This window comes from Diprion similis, chromosome 8 (genome assembly GCF_021155765.1).
Source record: "Diprion similis isolate iyDipSimi1 chromosome 8, iyDipSimi1.1, whole genome shotgun sequence".
NCBI classification, from domain to species: Eukaryota; Metazoa; Arthropoda; class Insecta; order Hymenoptera; family Diprionidae; genus Diprion; species Diprion similis.
In genome coordinates this window covers 4,175,113-4,195,384 of record NC_060112.1, presented here as the reverse complement: position 1 = coordinate 4,195,384, position 20,272 = coordinate 4,175,113, and the positions used below count along the sequence as shown (strand labels likewise).

At 36.0% G+C, this 20,272-nt stretch overlaps 2 protein-coding genes across 2 annotated transcripts in view; one reads left to right on the top strand and one right to left on the bottom strand.

Moving 5' to 3' along the window:
• Positions 1 to 20,272, bottom strand: part of LOC124410093 (elongation factor-like GTPase 1) — an 87,872-nt gene that overhangs the window by 16,783 nt on the left and 50,817 nt on the right. The window lies entirely within an intron of this gene.
• On the top strand, positions 574 to 14,449 carry LOC124410096 (protein giant-lens). Its single transcript, XM_046888243.1, has 4 exons — positions 574 to 1,448; positions 12,925 to 13,145; positions 13,532 to 13,703; positions 14,152 to 14,449. The coding sequence occupies exons 1-4, from the start codon at positions 1,164 to 1,166 to the stop codon at positions 14,392 to 14,394; spliced, it is 921 nt and encodes a 306-aa protein (XP_046744199.1). The 5' UTR covers positions 574 to 1,163; the 3' UTR covers positions 14,395 to 14,449.

The following is a 20,272-nucleotide window of genomic DNA, read 5'->3' as shown; positions in this document are numbered from 1 at the left end:
GTGGTATGACGGTTGAGCAGCCTCGGAGAGATCTAGAGAGATCTATGGAGAGGAATAGAGAAAAAGAGAGAGGGGGAGTGAGTGGAGGATAGAAAGACGACGAGGAGAAGGTAGGGAGGAGGTCGAGGAGGTCGAGGAGGGGGGCACCCATTCATGCTTCGCCTCTTGCCTCCAGCTTAAGAGTCCAGTTCACGACGGCATACCTAAAGCATACCTTCGCGGGCCCAGTGGGCGCCATTCCTCTCCCGACACTCTCTTCTGCCGCTCGCGCACTCACCCACGAGTAGTAATTCCTTATTCTTGCGATCTCGTAGTACTCGAGAATCCACAGGTCTCGCATGCCGACTCCAAACGGTGTGAGTCGAGCATAGAGTTCCCGCAACGACATCGCACGCTTGGCAAGCTGTGAATATACTCCAGGACTTACCACCACCTGTCAAGGAGAACCTGTGAAAGTTGTTAAAACAGTGCGATAGATAAAGAAAGGCGGTTTTGGATAGTCGAAAACATTGAGACCATAGACAAGTCTGATACCGATGTCGATCAATCTCGACTCTCTACTTTGGCAACGTATAACTTGTCGTAATACACGTACACTGTGTGTGCTTATACCGTTCCAAACGAATCTGGAACCGAAGTAAACGCGGTGAATTTGTAATTGACCAAACTGTCATGAACCATTGGATCGGTACCGGAGATTCTTGCCAGTTTGACAATATTCGCATCTCGGTGGTTACATAGAGTGTATTCGATTCGTAAGAACGATACTAACCGTTTGAGGTGAGTCTGGAAAAGTAGACATTATCTTTTCCTTGTCGAGGATAACGAGTGCGTGCTTCCTTTCTCGATCGTGATCGTTTACGAACGAGGGCGTATCCCTCGGCTCCCTCGACGCTTGTTTTCCAGACTCTGGATGTTATGTGATACAGGGACACATACTTATATTATCACATACGTAGAAAGGAGTGACAGGCATGCGCATTGCCAACTGACGCACGTGTGTTGTTAATTAACAATAATGAATGGGATCATCAGTCGGCACCCCATGCAGTGTACGTGAGACGCGTTTAATCGTCGGTATCATAGCCGTAGTTACGAGTGTACTGCGACAATTCCACTGAGAGCGTAAACAGAAACGCGACATTGTTGTTCCCGATTCATTCATGAGCATGTCGTTAAATTTCGCGATGGCATCCTATGGCATCAGAATTCACTCGATTGTAGCCACAGCACTGCTCGTTGGATTGACGAATAGCAGTCTGCTCGGTGTACAAATGGACGAGACGACTGGAGAAGAATTCTTGAACGAATATCTGTCCCTCGACGAGAGCAGGTACTTGGCCGAACTCCAAGAGTTCCAGGACACTGCGATCGAGATTGACCTCATCGACGGAAAGAGGCATCGGCATCCTCACCAGGATCAACCCAGGGTTCTTTATCAAATTGGGGTGAGTAGTTAACGTTGGAAAATGAGGGTAAAGTCATTTTTAGTCCAACTGTCAACATTCCTTGGGATAGGTAACGAAAGTTTGACTTCCTTCTTGTAGAGTCGTTAATAGTAGACCACAAAACAAAACCGTAATGAGACAATTTCGCAAACTATTAAAACGAAGCTTAATAATTTTACCGGGAAATATCGCGTCATTTGTTAATTGCAATATAAGTGTCTCATACATGATGAGATCACCGGTGAGGGTCTTTAATAATTTCCAGAAAAAAGTGATAAAGAAGTATGAAATGGGCGCGAAGAAAAAAAGTGTGGTAAAAACCGAGGAGGGAAATGAAATCGCGTAGAGTGGCAGCATGCAGGTAGTATATACACATGTGTGTGGTTACACAGCTACCCTATAACCTACCCTCCTGTGCACCCAGAAGTCTGCAGGTATATTTACACAATGTTCAAAGTCAAACATCAGCGAGCTTATCTGAAAGTAAACTCTTTAACCGTCAGTCCTAGGAGTTCTTCCTCCTGACGGTGGACCGTATATATATATACCCACTACCCAAGTAAATGCTGTACGTACTTATATACCATGCCATGCCATACCTATCTTGCGACGAGAGAGACACTTGGGCAGTGATTCAGTCAACAGGAAGTTGAAACCAGATACGAACTTTGTATACACTAATACTCGTCCGTGGTACAAGTCACACACGTATTAGCCCATAATACCTACTATGCGACTGTAATATCGTTTATGTTTACCCATTGATATAATATACGTCTACCTTCGGTTGCGTAACGCTCGACCTCACGGAAGTGAGTTTAATGCGTCGTGCACGCGTGTGTAGTTATACATACGTGAACCACAAGCTGTTTCACCTAATCGCTAATGACGAATGTGTATCTCGCGTGAAAGCATCTTTTGGTTAGGTTTTGTCTTAGAACCTAGGCAAGGTCCCGAACGTTTGCCCCGCAGCTAAAGAACCGGACGATAACTTTACAGCCATTGAAATGGAATTGTTTTGATGTTTGGCAGGTGTTGAGAGTCCATTTCTGATATTCGTTTCACTTATTGTTAAACACGAACCAGATCCTATACCCCGATGTACAGATAACACGTTCTCGGCTGCTATATTGTACCATATTACATAACAGCATGTACTTTAATCCCGCCAACAAGTTGACAAACAGAATGATCGGGATTGATGACGATTTCAAACTTCATGGACCAGTTTCACGTCAAATGACTTCAACTAGATTTCGCAAAAGGAGAGGCAAAATTTCTGCGAACTGTCGTTTGGTGTAATCGTCAGAATTCTTGTAATTAGAGTAGTTTAAAATCGATTTCACGCATGATATCACGATCACGTATTTATCATAACGAGTGTTACAGGTTACGAGTATAATTTCTATATCCAATAGTTGTGGCACACGGCCGAACGACGATCAGACTAACAATGAGCACGCTTTGAGATAGAAAAAGGGTTGACAGATCTGTGAAACGTAGATGGAATTCAAAGAGGAAAACAGAGAGACGCGTGCACTTGTGTGTGCGCGTTATAAAGTAGACGTATAATCTTCATGCACGTGGTGCAAAGCGCGCGTGATGAACTGGAATGATCGAGGCCGAAGGGACGGAGCGTATGGTCGTATATAAAATGGAGATAAAAGGTAGAAGAAAAAGAGAAAAATGGGTGGAAGCAAAACGAGATAGTTTGACGGAGGAATAAAATGAAAATAACACACCGAGTGGCTGTGCAGGCAACTCGAGTGGCGCCCACGAGACGGTGGAACCTGTTGCGGAGTTGACGTCGTTCGGACGTACGGACCTGGACCAGGTCTCGGCGTTTCATTCATAAGGCCAGCAAGTCTTGGTGTTGCGATCACGTCCGTTTTTTCTACACACGCACACACGCACACACGCGCGCGCACGCATTTCTTATAACCGTGTATAATATACGTGTACAGTTTGAACCGATCATCGAGCGATGATGTGTGTCATTTTTCCTTGTGTGTAATGAATTATCATGACGGTGATGTCGCATGGGTACAGTTTCACGATCCCATGATCGTCGCATCGATTTATAAGTTTTTATAAACACTTTTCTTCTTTGTATTATTCGGATTCTTCTTCAAATTGATTTCCGCCGAAATAATTGCGTCCAATTATCATCTGGGATGAATTTATCCCGCGTAAATTGGTAAATTATGAAGAAAAAGAACAAAAAAAAACAGACACACTGATAGTGTAGTGTCAGGTTATTATATATAATCTTCATCTAGTGATTTGTAAAGATTTTTAATATGAGGTACTATACGCGAGACGACATTTCGTAATCAGTTTTCACTAAACTCTCGGACTCCACTCGAAAGATAGAAGAACCGGTAAAAATAACAGCGATCTCTGGATTTCATTCACAATTTTTATTTTCATCCGGTAGCCGCTTCGTCTAATTTCTTTTCGTCGTTAAACTATTAATTGAAATTACCGATTACCTATTAGGGAAACCGACTCGAGAAACATATCGATTATTCTCAAGTACATATATACTAATTAATTTAGTGATTAGCATCTTCATTAACTGAGAATGACGATTTTTTAATGACTATACCGATTGAGGAATTCATCTTACGACATATTGGTCAGGAATACCGATACATAAGTGAAAATGCTGACAATTCTCAAGACAGTTAATTTGTTGGCTGGAAATATTGATTGATCGAAGTATCGATTTTTTCAAAAATTACCGATTAACCGATCAACCGAAAATGATCGTTAAAACGACGAATCGAAAGGTCGATATTCATGATTAACAATCGGTATCGGTATCACCGATTAATTGTATTAATCGTTAAATAAAAATATCAATTTCATCGGTAAGAAGAACACAAAATTTGTCGAACTATCATTCAAACTGTCCAATTACTTATATGTAAAATGTATGAAAAGAAGTGAAAAAAAAAGAGAGGATACAAAAAAAAAAAAAAAAAAAAAAAAAAAATACAGTCTGAGACCCGGAATTATGCTGCGTTGGAAAAATGAGGTCGTCGAGTAGGGATAAGGAGGAGGTGGACATCCTTAGTAAGTAGACAAGACGCAAAGCCGTCAACCCTCCTCTACCAGTCATCATCTGTTGGGACGAACGAGCGAAGTGTGCAGCCGGGGCGCGCTGCGCAACAAACACAGAAGCATTACGCCATGCACGTTATACAAAAAGAGTGAGAGAGAGAAAAAGACATACGCACGACTGCCAGGTGTCATGTTCTTCTCGGTTTGGCTGCGGTCGAAAAAAGAAGAAGGAGCAGAAGAAGAAGAAGAAGAAGAGATGGAAGAACAGGAGGAGAGAAGAGTCGGGGAACCGGGAGACGCGTGGGAACTTCCGGATGGCTCATGGAGGCCACTTCCGGTCCCCCATTATTCCCTTTTAGTTTCAACCCCTGCCTTCGCACAGTGCAGGTTAGAGAGGCGTACCGCGGGAAAACGACCCCATTCGGCATGACCCTCCTCCTCCTACCCCATGTCTCATCCCTCTTCTCCGTATACGATTCTTGGGCATTCATTCATCGGGCTGCTGCCTGCGCAGCCGCCTTATTCCGTCGTAAAAGTCATTCATGAGACGAAATCTGGGTCAATCCGTAAACACCGAACAACGTCGTTCCCGCTTCCATGCTGCAGCTATTGAATGGCCGCGTGTGTTCGTTCGTTCAGCTCATGCCGCCGATCAAAACCTACTGTTAGATAGATATAGATACACGTACCGACTACCGTAGGTATGTACATACACCGAGGGAATCGGGCATATATGCGTCTATACGCCGTTTGTCGTTGCGTGGGCTGCTTAGAATCTCGCGCGCGCGGCGCGGCGCACCCGAGAACGGTGTTTTTTTTTTTTTTTTTTTTTTTTTTTTCTGTCTTTGATTGAAAATATTTCTCCAATTTTCATTTTTCATTTTTCATTTTTCATTCTTCATTATTCCTTTTCCACCGTTTTATATTCTACTCGCAATGCTATGGGAGAAAATTTACGTTCTCCTGATGATGGATGAAATAGTTAAATAAATATTGTATTATATTCACAATTTCTTGATATCAGTCTTGTTGAGTGATTCAGAGAAAATATCAGTTCGAACAAATTTCTTCAGAGTGAATATAATGTGGATTTTATCATATGCTTGTAAATAATTACCTTTTCTAATAATTAATATATCTTTTTTAATAAACGTTACATTCTTGTTCTAATATTTATTAAACGGAAAGTTGACATTGAAAATAGATTTGTCACCTTTCGATATTGATTAAAAAATCGTATAACATTGTTCTAGAAAAATAGTCACACATGTACCGATATTTTATACAATAATATTAGTCACCGAAAATATTTTCAATTATTCGCTTAAGACGGTAAAAAATAAACGTATACATACATTACAGCTGAGTTGAACATTGATTTTTTACTCAATCGTAAAAAGCCAACGCAGTGTTGCAAGAATTCTGTATATAGTATATGGGTCTCTGATCCAAGAGCGAGAAGGAGAGAAACAGAAAGAGCGAGAGAGGAGAGACAAAGAGTAAGAGAGGTTTACCTTGCGCAGCTCTTTTCTATGCATGAATACATACCGCGCATTATAATAATATGTGAAGTACCCACGCAGATATAATACCCAGTGAACGTCTTTCGATTCTACGTTCTTAAATTGCGTAGCCAGATTTTTTCTTTTAGTAAATCAAACTATTCGTTTGTCATTAATTGATTTATTAATCGAACCAACATTTTATAAAAATTTATCACGATGAAAATCATAATTCCAAGGTTCGGCGGCGAACTTTTTGTAGGTGTGATAAGTGGAATTATTATTATTATTGTCAAAATTCATTGCCACAAAATATTCCCTCCACTGTCAATTTTATATTTTTATAACAGAATGAAGTTTCGCCTCGCAGGTACACTGATTTCATCTTCGAATTTAATCTGCAGTATACATCTATGTTTTATAATTTTTTTACGAGTATCGGGTTAATTAGGATGATTAAATACGTCGCAATATAATATCGTTCGTTTCGCCGAACAATTAGAAAAGTGACTTAGTATGTGCAAAAAAGATAAAAGAATAATAAAACGTGTAAATTATCGTCGATCCTACATCGATCCGACACAACGTACGGCGACTGGTGTAATATGTCAAATGAGATGATGTACAATGCAGCGTATAATTGCGATAGTGAGTGAATTGCTATTACATCGCCGAATATATTATAATGCGTGCGCGTAGAACCGTTTAATAATTGATTGAGAGAGAACGGCGAGGTTCGTTTGACATGAACTTAATACTTGTACGCATCGCTGTGTACGCATATGATTATACGTCAATGTGTGTGTATATATATGTGTATATATCAACGTGTAAGCGGATGAGACAGGACGTCGGCGATTGCCTCATTCGCCGGATTGATTAGCTCTGAATAGAGCCATTACCAACTGGAAATCACCGCTGCTCCTTTCGCAGTCATTCACATGCCTCGTACACTGATATATACATGTATATATGTGTATATATATATAAACGTAACGTACATACATTATGCATAGATATTATACACATATTGTATATAAGTGCATACGCAGCATCCTCAAACTTTGAAAATAGAATTATTCGATGAGATGGTTTGAGAAATGTTTGATAACCGAGTTTGTTTGAAACAAACAAATTTATGGTGATCGAGAAAGTTCTGTTATAGTTCTTGTTGTTGTTTGATATGTTATTGACTTTTTACTAAATACATTCACCGTATAATTTGATATAAGTTATAATTTCATTGGGATTAATTGACTAAAAGATTTTTTTTTTTCTTCTCTCTCTCACTAAATGAATTTCTTCGTGTGGCTTTATATTCTGATAATTAATTTCAATGCTTATTATAGATACTAGAATTGTACCTTATCTAATCGAAAATAAAAATATTTAACACCGTGTACAAGATATTTCAAATTTTTTTTCTTCGATTTTAAGCAATTATCTTAGAAAACTCTTTATCGCAAGACATTCTTAGGCAGAAATTGAAATAATTCTATGAAAAAAAAAAAGAGGGATATGTTGAAAATATATCGTTCAACTTATGCGAAAACATTCTTCTGATCAATTTTTCAACCACTTGCAAACGATTTTTAAGCTTGATTGTACAGGCTGTAATTAATGATTATTATTAAATGGAATGTAATTCGTTATAAAAAAAAAATTTCTTCAACATTACTTTTCCTAAAATTTATACCAATTCTCACTGCTGCACAAATTATATTACACAATATCATACATCAAGTCGTCAAGTATCTTATATACATAATACCCAACGTAATTGTAGCACATATGCGAATATATGTATAATGGGAGTAATTGAGTTAACGCTACTGTCCGCAATTTTAAATTATACCATTATACATATATATGTCTGAACGTGCAGATGCGTTGTATTTAGTGTTATTACGAGTTTGAGGGCAAGCGTTTAGGTTGTTATTACACAACAGTGTAATCCCGCATTATATGCAAAATCAACAATTAAGCGTTCTCACACGTTACATTATTTTTACATTACATTACATTACTGCAAACGAAATTTTTTCTTTTTTTTTTTTTTCTTTTTTTTTTTTTTAACATAATACACAATTTATAAGATTTTTGTGAAAAAAATATGTGTCAATGAGAAATTGAAAGTATGACATATACTTTGACCAATAATTCGAAAAGTGTGTAATAAAGCGCCCAATACATATAGTTGATTTTTCGCACGCGAAATTACTCTCACCGTTTGCAAATTGCATACCTTTTCAATGGTATTAATTTTTACACAATAGTTGATATTAGAGGATCAAGCCGTTTAAAAGGATACTTTGATTTCACATTGTATAATAGCGTATCACGCGTTTTCACAACCATTGTGCGTCAGCTCGTTATACGAGGATTTTTCGCTCCATTCTCCAGCGATTAACTGAACGGCGTCAAAAGCTTGCTGCATGGGTAGAAACGTCGATTAGCCGCTATAATGATCGGTTAAATTTTTTGTCCTTTGTTCCCGTCTCTTTTGTATTACGTATATAAATTTTCAACAATTTTCTTATTAGTCTTTGGTTTCTTTATTGGTTCGTTTTTCTTTTTTCCATATGGAATTAGCTGCTGCATTCTTTTCGCATCTTTTATCATCTTATTTTAATTAATAATTAACATCGGTAACAACGTCGAACAATTATAAACATTTCACCGATACCCGAAACACACAAAAAAATAATAATAATAATAATAATAATATAGTTATAATACGAAGATACGCATGTAAAATTAATTGTAAAAATAAGTTTGAAAAAGAGAAACGGGAGAAAGAAGAAAATGAGAAATATATATTTCGAAACAGATGAGGAGGAGGGGGAAATAAAAAAAAAAAAAAAAAAAAAATACGCCACGTGGCCTTTCATTCACGGTATAAAACGAGTAAGACCAAACGGGAGAAGGTGAAGGAATATAAAAAAGGAAGGAAAGAAAGAAAGAAAGAAAGAAGGAGGGAAAGAAAAAAACAGGAAATAAAAAGGAGCGAGATTTAGGGTCGAGAGGGGTGTTACTTCGGCTACCTGCTCTTCGCCTCTCTTCTCTTCTCCCATTCCGCATCCATCTTATACGTCAGAGTAAATCCGGTAGCCAAGTTTTACCCCCCCCCCCCCAACCCCCCCCCCCCCCCCCCCCCCTCCCTACGCACCAACGCACACAAACTAATATCCCGGATCTTGTTTGTTTTTGTCTTTTATCGTTGATGCTGATGCTGCTGCAGGTGTGCCTAAAGCAACGCGCACGCACCCTAGCATGTAATACAATACATGTATGAGTGTGTGTGTGTGAATATATATATATATATATTTTACATATAAATAAAAGTTATAATAGATATCAACGTAGAGGGAAGGAAAAAGGAGAAAAGAAGACGGGGTGGCATCCCCCTTGCCGCCCTCATCGTATAACCGCGGCCACAATTTTTTCAACTTTTCCGGTTACAGGATTTTCCTCTCTTTTCGTGTTTTTTTTTTGTTTTTTGTTTTTTATTACCCACTTATTTCTTCTTCCTATGTAAAATACCTCTTCCGCATGCCTCGACGTCGAGCTGATTATGACTGAGTAGTGCACTCGGTCGGATTGCGAAAGAAAATATACTTAGCCGGTACGTTTATGATTTAAGTAACGAAGACTTTGCAATATTACAAAGTTATATTATTATTACTGTTTTAGTTAGTCGCGAGAAAAATTAATGTCTCGTACAAATAACAAAATTCGGGGTTAACTATGGGTACCTGTGGTGTGATAATTTGGACTTGTTCTTCGTCTTTTTTTAAACTGAGATTACACTAAAAAACAATTTTTTCATACTCTTTGGATATATTGTTTTTCGTACCTTTTGGGCTATTTTTTTGATCAATTAACGGAGAACTTTGATTCGCGAGTAAATGTATTGATCACGGAGTACATTTGTGACTTCAACAATTAAGATATTATTTTATAGTATGTTTGCTATCTGAATAAATTATGCAACATTTTTGTTCCTTTTTGTTTTTTTCTCATTTTTCTCAAATAGAGAAATATATTTTACCCATCGCGCTTGACTTCGACAAGATAAGAAATTTCCCAGTTGACATATATTGATAAAAATTAAAAATTAGTAACTAAAAAATAAGGACATTAAAACAAGAAAAATAAATAAATAAATAAAATGAAAATAAAGACGTTTCACTCAAATTCGTACAAACGTTATAGAAAACGTTTTTCCTCGGTTGTTGGAAATTGCCCAACTATATAAATTGGAAAAACTTGCGAGCAATAAATTAATGCACGTGTGATGTTATGACGTCGATACGGTAGAAACCGCGTGGATGGACGCACGTGGGTCGAAGTACACGATGAGAGAGGGCGGAAACACCTTACTCGATCTGATCAGTGTAACACGTTGCCTCATAAGCAGCATTTGACGTGTTTTGCGTTGTTTACACATACAGACATTCCGTTAAGCGCGCAGTATATGGTCAGGTAGGCTGGCAGGCAGGCAGGTAGACAAATATACAGATGAATAGATGAATAGATAAACAGATAAATAGATAGATAGATAGATAGATAGATAGATAGGTGGGTAGATAAGTACTTTGCAGCTGTTACGTGTTTGCGGTGAGCCACTTCTTTGCCTTTTCTTTTTCTTTTTTTCTTTCAACTTTGTTTCATATTATTTTCCGAATTGCCAAGCAATTATTATCGGCACGTACTATAAGGCGTTCCATGCCAAATCTATCTACAAACGTTTTGCTTCTATGTTTGATCTTCGTGTTTATTCTATATAATTTTCTTTTCAAAATTTGGTTTATAAAAATAATATGTGTGAAATTTCTCACTCGAGGAGGTTAGTCAGTCAAACATCGATGCTATTGAAAATGACAAAGATAAAAAATATTGGAATTATAAAAGAAAAAAAGCTATTCGATATCAATGTTTCATTGCAAATCGCTGCAAGATAGTTAAAAATCTATTAGATCGTTCGATTTCACGCTTCTTCTAAAAAGTCCCTTAGCAGATTTTCTTTTCTGACAATATTTACTTTAATATTCAACGACGCCGATATAATAATAAAAAAATAAAATATTTCAGCGAATCTGTATAAAGAATACAGTCTCATGAATAAAATGAGCTATATCATAGTGATCGATATCTAATTTCAAGCTTTTGTTTATAATCCGAATATTCCATCTATTAACACTTTCAAAAAGATGATATATAATACAAGAATATAACAAATAGCGAATGCATAAGCATCTCGAAACGAATTTCATAAAAATTATCAATATTCCGCCAACCGATATATCGCTTAGAAAAAATTCCCAATCGAACAACAATCGCAACACAAAGGAATAAAAAATCCGTGAGCGTTTAGGGGCTGTTGAAACGAGTCGAAAAATACATCCTACGTTCAACCGGTGTTGATCAGTCGAACGTTGGCAGGGAATGGCCTATGCACAGACGGTATAATGAGGCATCTACACACATACATAGATGGAGGTATACCTATAGGGTACGGGTAGAATAAACCAAGGTTCTACAACGCGGAGGAGCCCACAAGGAGCCGTTGGGCTACAGCAAAGAGGTGGTTATTGGACCGGAAGCTGGGCGCCCGGGAGGCACGCCGAGCAAAAACACCTCACTGGACCACTCCGACAGGCTGCCTCCTTCCCCGCCTCACTTCAGGTCTTCCGCTCCGATCTCCGCTGCTCCCTCTCTCTTTTTTTTTCTCCCTCAGCCTCCCGCTCTTCGCACGAAGAGCACAGGTTACAGTGCTGGCATTACGGCTGTAACGTAGGTGTACAATAGGTGCATGCCCCCCCCCCCCTGACCCTTCCCTTTCCCAGAACCACCCGAGCTGAGGGAAACGCGGAATCGACCATATAGCCATATAAAACGGTCTCATTATTTGAGAAACGGTGAAAACACTCGGCTGATCTTAATACCTGAGGAGAGATTTCGGTGAAACTTTCGACGGATGTGACGAAAGAGATGGGAAGAAGAAGAAGAAGAAGAAGAAGAAGAAGAAGGAGAAATTAACAAAATAATACTAAAAATGTTACAAGGAAGAAGAAATTCTAGCAAACGATATTTAATCTTTTACAAAATAATCAAGTTTAATGCGCAACTTTCGAATCGTTTGACTTGTTCAGATCGAATTTGAAAATTTCGAAAATATATAGTCATTCAATGATGAGAATTTTTTGAATTTCGCCGATGTCTATCCTCTTGAGAAAAGCTGTACAGTAAATTTCAAAAAATCGCCACCGTTCAAAATCGATTCACTTGCACATACAAAGTTTACATTACATCGAAAAATATGTCGAAAAGATTGAGTTCAATCCGTTTTTCCGATATGATTTAAATACCTGGATCTTCATCGCGTGAAGGTGGTAAATTGGAAAAAAAAAAAAAAATAAGACAAAATTATTCGCAAATTAATGACTATTTTCTTATCGATAATTTGAATAATTGATTACAACTGTTAAGGTGTCTTCTTTTTGTTTTCAAACCCTAGGCTCAAAACGTGAGGTATGGTTCATCGAAGAATTATGAAACGTCGTAAAAATTTGTTTCTTGCAAACACTATAAAGATAAAAGACTATTGAAATCCATAAATAAGTTAAAATCTGTCAAAATCCAGAAATGTTGCTAAAAAAAATTCTAGAAGATAAGCACAGAAGGGCGTAACCGCCAAATTGTTTTTTATTTTTTTTTATTTTACCTCCCCCCCCCAAAAAAAAAGAAAAAAATACACGCCCTTGTAGTTTTCCCATTAGAAAAAAAAAAAAAAAAAAAAAAAAAAAAAAAAATTATTACGATTCAGAGAGTTTCTCGTATATTATTGTATGAATTTCTTTTCGTTTCGTTATTCACTAATCTCCCTTCTCCTTTTTGAAATACAGGAAAGCGAACAGGAGCTCCCCGAGTGTTCGGACAGGAGCGAAGTCTGCAGTAAGGTAGATTTATACGGGGCACCATGGGTGGAAAGACAGTGTCGATGCCCCGGAGGAAGATCCTGTCCCAGCAGTCTTCACGCCGACGACGGACACACGATAGTCGACAAAACGCGACAGTACAAACTTTGCGAGCCGGTAAAGCGGTTGCCGATTTGTCGCTACTTCAAGTGAGTTTTTTTTTTCCCTTTTTTTTTTTCTTCAACCATCTTTCTATAATCTGCAATATCGATTTTTCCTCTCATAACGTTAAAATGAAATAATATTTTCTTTATTCTTTCGTATCTTAAATACATAACAGAAATTTGTCAAAATATAAATGAAAAATTTTCTCGACGACGTACGATTATTTCATATAATTTTTATTCGGGAAGTTGAAAAATAGAAAAACAAGAAGAGAAATCAGAAGAAAAAAAAACAGAAAAAGAAAAAGATTTATATCAACGAAAACTCGTAATACCGAAATTTTCAAAATCGTCAAAGAAATTCAAATAAACGAGTATAGAAAAAAAAAAAAAAAAAAAAAAACTCATTTTCATAATTTTTTCCTTCGCAGGGACGTTACGTGGACTTTGGCCCCGGGTGGAGGTCCCGGAAACGCGACTGTCCAACGAGTGCATTGCCGATGTCGCCCAGGCAGCGTTCCCTACCTGGTTAGAAGACAGCAGCACCTTTCACCCGAGGGAAATCCAGGATTCATATACGCCTTCGCGTGCTCTCCGCAAAGCGTGAGTAACTTTTTGCACGTTTTTCGCAAAATTTTATTTAAAAAAAAAAACCAAACGAAACAAGAAGAAGAAGAAGAAGAACAAAAAAAAAAAAAAAAAACCAGAGAAACACGGAACGGATTTTTTGATCTTGCTTTATCTATACACACTTTTGATCAAAATAAATCAATTTCCGCAAGCATTAATAGACTGTAGTCGAAATAATTTTATTTGTTCATTAGAAAGTGTTTTTTCTTTTTCCCTTTTCTTTTCTTTTTAGAAAAAATTTATCGGTGTGATTATTATAACTAAAATTTCGCTTAAACTTATTAACATTTCGCGATTGTAAATCTTCGCCTGAGAAGACACGTCCGCGGCGTGATAGAAACACAGTAACGTCTACATGTAATAAAAACATATACTCGTAATACTGATACAATAATAATCCGTCTTATCTATTGACACACAGAGATTACGTTGCCAGCACAAAGAGCCCTGCCGGCTTTTCACCGTCCGGAAAAGACGGAGTTCCCAGCTCGAGGAAGTCAACGCATCGCCATTATGCCAATGTCCGAAGGGCCACCGATGCCCAAGACGTCATACCGACCCGGGATCATTGCCGGCACGCTCGTACTCCGGTGTTTTAGAAATAAAGACGTACAGCGGTTACTGCGTGCCTTCCCACCACTCCGAGCCCGTTTACACCCTCTAAACGTCAAATTTTCATCCACGTTCTTTTCTTTTCTTTTCTTTTCTTTCGTTTTGTTATATTCTATTCTATTTTCTTTTTATGTATGTTATTATTATTTTTTTTCTTTTCTTTTTTTTTTTTTTTTTTTTCTAATATATATTATTTTTATTTATAAACCTTCTCGAATATATATCGTCAGTCGTTGTTCATACATGAATTATATGTATATTACGTAGCGTATAATGAATATATGTTATATGAAAGAGCAGTAAGAGAGAGAGAGAGAGAGAGAGGGGGGGGGGGAGTAGATATATATATATTTTATTTTTTTTTTTGACTTTTTTTATCAATCATTCTATTCTAAATCTTCATCTTTCTCCCCCTCTTTCTTTTTTATTCTTATACTCTTACAATTTCACATTCCCAATATAATTCTGACCTGCTGAAATTACCTGAAAATCTAATATAGTATGTTAATCATAGTGTTGGTGTAGTATATTATGTAAACATAAGCGCACCGTACAGCACGGTGACCTATAATTATCGCCCCACATAGGCTTCATCAATGTCTGTTACTCGTGAAAATCTACGACTGAAACACGTTTCTTACAGAGCGATGGCTCAAGGCTCATGGCTACCGAGCACATCGCGATCAGTTACTAACGATCGGTCAGCTCTGTTCTCGTTCCATTCTCAGCGATCAGATTCTACCGGATTGGCCAATTTCGATCAAACGATAAATTTTCTATTGAAAAATCAAAGGCGTTTGGTTACAGTTGCAGATTTTTACAAGGCACACATTGGTATAGCCAATGGGGTAATAGTAGTACTGGGTCACCCTGTATATATAGGTATAATATAAAATGTGTAACAGAGCCTTGTAAAGGTTGGGATAAAATAACGACACATAATGTATAAATAATAAGGTAAAGAGAAACAGAGAGGGAGAGAAACGGAGAAACAAAATATCATATAATATAATATATGTATATAATATTATATATATATATATATATATATATATTAGACTCTATCAAAAAAATTTATTAATTTTTTTATTTTGAAAAATATACTGAAAATATTGTTTAGGATACTGAAAAAAGGCGCCTGTTAGAATGGGAGCTCTTAATTTTAATACTAAGAAGTGCCTCATCGCGATTTTCTACTTTCCATAAGAATAACGTGGCAAAAATGGTTCTGGCTCCTTGCGATTTTTATAACTAGATAACAACGCGTCGTACAGAAAATTCATAAACATGTTTTTGTAGGAAATTGAACGTTCTACAAAAAAGGTCTTTGGTCATTTTACGATAAGTCTACTCCTTCAAAAGTTATTTGAGGTCAAACATCAGCAAAGGACCTCAAATAACTTTTGAAGGAGTAGACTTATCGTAAAATGACCAGAGACCTTTTTTGTAGAACGTTCAATTTCCTACAAAAACATGTTTATGAATTTTCTGTACGACGCGTCGTTATCTAGTTATAAAAATCGCAAGGAGCCAGAACCATTTTTGCCACGTTATTCTTATGGAAAGTAGAAAATCGCGATGAGGCACTTCTTAGTATTAAAATTAAGAGCTCCCATTCTAACAGGCGCCTTTTTTCGGTATCCTAAACAATATTTTCAGTATATTTTTCAAAAAAAAAAAAAAAAATAGTAAATTTTTTTGATACAGTCTAATGTATATACACACACACACGCGGGAAAGGCACATTTTATTGAAGTGCGCATTTCATCAAACGAGGTGCAGACGATTTTTTCGTCTCAAAAAAATATCGTTTCAGTGTTATTTAATTTGTTGTTGTTGTTGTTTTTTTTTTTTTTTTTTTAATTCTTCATTCGATTTTTCTCCCCCTTAGTATGTAGATGTACTGTATATATCAGGAATATATAACCGACAATATGTATCGGGGATGAAGTATGGGTTTTAAAATCGTCGAATCAGAGAAATCAAAGACGAACGTAAAAGAAAATCATTAAAATAAGTCATCAATCTGTACAGTTCGAACCGATTCAAAGCTTTGACATAATCGCATTATTATTATACGTAATATATAAATTGCATGTATAATATATACAGATACCTATAATATACCTATATAGGTATAGAATGTATAATAAAACTTGGAGCTGCAGTGCGCCTCTCTTATCTTCGAAACTCGCGAGAAGAAAGTTTGAAAAATAAAACAGAAAAGACGCAAAAAATACAATAAAACAAAACAAAAAAAAAAAAAAAAAAAATTATTGGAAAAAATTGAAAAAAAAAAAACTTGTTACTTGTACATAGAATGTATAGACAGACCGTTAACCGATTAATTATTTTTCATCTATTTTATAATAATTATTGCAAATATCTATATTATATTGCGCAGTTATTGTATAATAATAACAACTATTATTAGCATCATTAAAATCATGTGTTATAACGATAATTATTATTCTCTTTTTACCATCTATTGTTACGTAATATATTATTATTATTATTAATAATATTATTATCATCATCATCATCATCATCATCATTATTATTGTTATATTGCGATATTATATGCATATTTATTAAGAACACTGTCTATCATTATTATCATTATCACTATCCAGATTTAGATGTTATGTAATATAAATCGTAGTTGTTACGGTTAATAGTGATGATCGTTATTATTAAGATTATTAAGTAATATCAATCCTAATTATCCCCGTTGTTATTGATAATACTGTTGTTATTATTATTATTATTATCATTGCTATTATCAGTATCAGTATCGTTATAGTTATTATTATCATCACTATGATTATGATTATTACTGTAGTCACTGCAGTTATTTTATTATTATTATTATTATTACTGTTATTATTATGCGACACGATTCACTATTATAATATATAACATAATAAAATATACATATATACACCTTCCACCTGTACCTTTATCTATATAATATGCATATAAATTGAAAACAATTTATTTTCGGGCACATTTTTCAAATTCTCTTCAAAAAATGATTTCGCGATTAGAATAATCGGAATCTGTTTATTTCCCGTATAAAAATGTGCAGTTTAAGTCTAATTCAAACTGCATGTTTGAAAATGATACACACACATATATATATATATATATATATTATATGTCCGACATGGATGATAGGGACGTCTCAAGAGGTCAAGGACGTTGTATTTATACAATAACGTGTCTTTCCTCTGGTAAAAACCGGATGAGGAAAGAACCGGCGTACAGTATGCGTGTGTAATCTATGAAACCACACGCGTGCACTACAGCTCACGGTTATTAAGTTACACGGATATTAGAGTCGCGGTATTATTGTCACGGCGGACGCGGATCTTCCTGCGGCTTAAGCCGAACTTGTACGTACAATAAGCTGTCAAGGTATACATCATACAAAGGAGAAGGAGAAGGAGAAACAGAGAGGAAGATAGGCGAGAAGATGAAATTAGAAATCCTTTGAAAACATCGATAATATCGGGAATCTTTATTGCCGATATCTGAATAAATAATCCGGAAAAACTGAATCCTGCTCATTGGCACGTAATATACTTCTTCCTATATGTATATAGGAATGTTATATAGTGCATGCATGTATGAAATTGACGTGTACATTATGCTTAAAAATTCGACGAGTTTCTTAAACTGAACTTAAGGCGATTTTTGTTTTCTTTTTTTCTTTTTTCATAATTATCTAGGGACCAAATATCGAATAATGAGTAATGAGAGTGTTTATTTGTTCAGATCTTTGATGTGTCTAGAAAAATTGCAACTCGTTGGACAAATTGTTTTCAATATATTCAGCCCGGCATTGGATTCAATTTGAAATAGGCGCATCGATACATATTTTTCTCATATCCATTTTGATATGCATCAAAATAAATGCAATTAGTTCTAAATATCTAAAGATCGATAGTACAAGATTACAAGTGTCGAAAAATTGTATTTTAAACTTTTTTTCTTCACCTAAGCGAGAAAACTGCTTTTTGAAATTTTTTGATGTAGCAGGTTTACGATTACAATAGATTAGCCTCCCGTAATCTTAGATTGAGTGAGAAGAATCGATTGAAAAGAAAAACATATATGGGGCAATCCGTGTCAACTCAACCAGGTTCTGACACCCATATTTTTGTTTTTTCCCGAAATCTTTTGTGGGTATAGCAGGACCTCAAAAAGTCTTAATATAATTTTTATGTGGTTCCTGAAAAATCTCCTAATATCAATGACTCTCGAAAGTAATGGAAAACGCCCTTATTATAAATTCTGAAAAAAATTACGCAATAGCACTGCATTTTATACCGATTATTTGGGTGGAAGACCCATAATAAACGATCGCCGTCTGGTTGTCTACAAAATTCTTTATCCGACCGAATGAAATATAATTTTTTTATATCAATTATTAAGAAAACAATAACGTTTTTCGACACTTTGGTCGAATGAAGAATGTTCCAAGTGAATAAAATTTGGCATTTTTAATATTTTTTTTTCTTTTTTTTTCAGATTGTACAATCAGGACATTTTTCACAATTTTCGAAAGTCATTGCTAGTCGTAAATTTTTCAGAAAGCCCTTCTACGTCCACGAAAAATTTCTAGCAAAAGCCAAAAATATGAAGGTATCAAGTTGACATGGAATGCCCTACATATTTTACAAGGTTTGAAATGATTTTAGGTATTACAAATGCAAAGTACGATTTCAACTTGTTTACTCGATCGGTAATCCTCCGATACAGTTGAGAGGTGTATCAGGCAAATGGCAACGCGTATCTATATGCCGGGTTGCCAGGCGCACGGAGATTTTGTTGGTGAATTAGTTTATCTCTGTTCGAAACGGACTGAAGCTAATTAAACTGCTATTTTAATTAACATAATTATCCAACGATGTAGAAAATGAAATATTATTGGTGTTTGCTGTACGAAGCCAGGCATTCGGTGGCGAAATTTGGTAAATTTAATCGTTTGATAAATTTGCAAAATTGTTAGTATTTATAAAGAAAAAACCAAGATTCAAAAAAATTATATGAAATTCAAATATATTCAATTCGGAATGAAAAAGAAACGTGTTTGAGGGAAGTAAATTTTGTAGAGAATGGCGAATTATTTGAGAAATATTCATTTTTCAGAACAACTGGTAAACAACTGAGGTTGTTTCGCAGAAATTCGACGCTATAATTCTAATCTACAAAATATGACGGAGCAGTATTATTGTTATTGTTAGTATTATTGTCATTATGAAGTTTCAACGACTAATTAATCTCAAACACAAAACTTTACCTAACAAAGTTCGTGCATAGAAATTTCGCTAGTTTAATTTATGCCACTTTTGCATTCAATTCCGCTCATCTGTCTTCGCTTTTATATTTTTATGTTGCATAAAACGGTAATTTTGAAAAATACTGAAAAGTGCCATAATGCGGAGTCTTCGATGCTCAATGCATAAATATTTTTCGTTATTGGATTCGATTGAGAGCGAATTAAGATTTTTTTCGCAATAAAACCTATATTTTTTATATCAATAAAAAGAACGTTAATGCTTTATTAGCAACATCATCTTTTCAACCTCTGTGAACCCTGAATCTTTTGTGTGCCAAATTTTTTCTTTCAACCCATTTTCGGTGTCACTATCGATATGGTTTAGCATGCGAGCGCAAAATTCAACACCCAACCCCATTAAAATGTTGAAGACTTTCGAATTCAAGACTGCTTCATACACGTTTTCCATAATTACAATTGTCAAATAAATATTTCATGTGTCGTAAAATTAAAGTCTTTCAATGGATTGATTACACAGGCCCATAAAAAAGATAGTATCTTGTGCTCGAGTCGCGGCCCATCCTTTTCGACCTGCCCAACACGATTCTGAGGTGAAAACTAGCGGTCTATGAATTAATTTTATATC

Coding starts and splice junctions, on each gene's coding strand:
- LOC124410096 (XM_046888243.1), top strand. CDS start 1,164: ATGAGCATGTCGTTAAATTTCGCGATGGCATCCTATGGCATCAGAATT. Junction 1,449..12,924: donor GGGTTCTTTATCAAATTGGG/GTGAGTAGTTAA, acceptor TTTGAAATACAG/GAAAGCGAACAGGAGCTCCC. Junction 13,704..14,151: donor TCGCGTGCTCTCCGCAAAGC/GTGAGTAACTTT, acceptor ATTGACACACAG/AGATTACGTTGCCAGCACAA.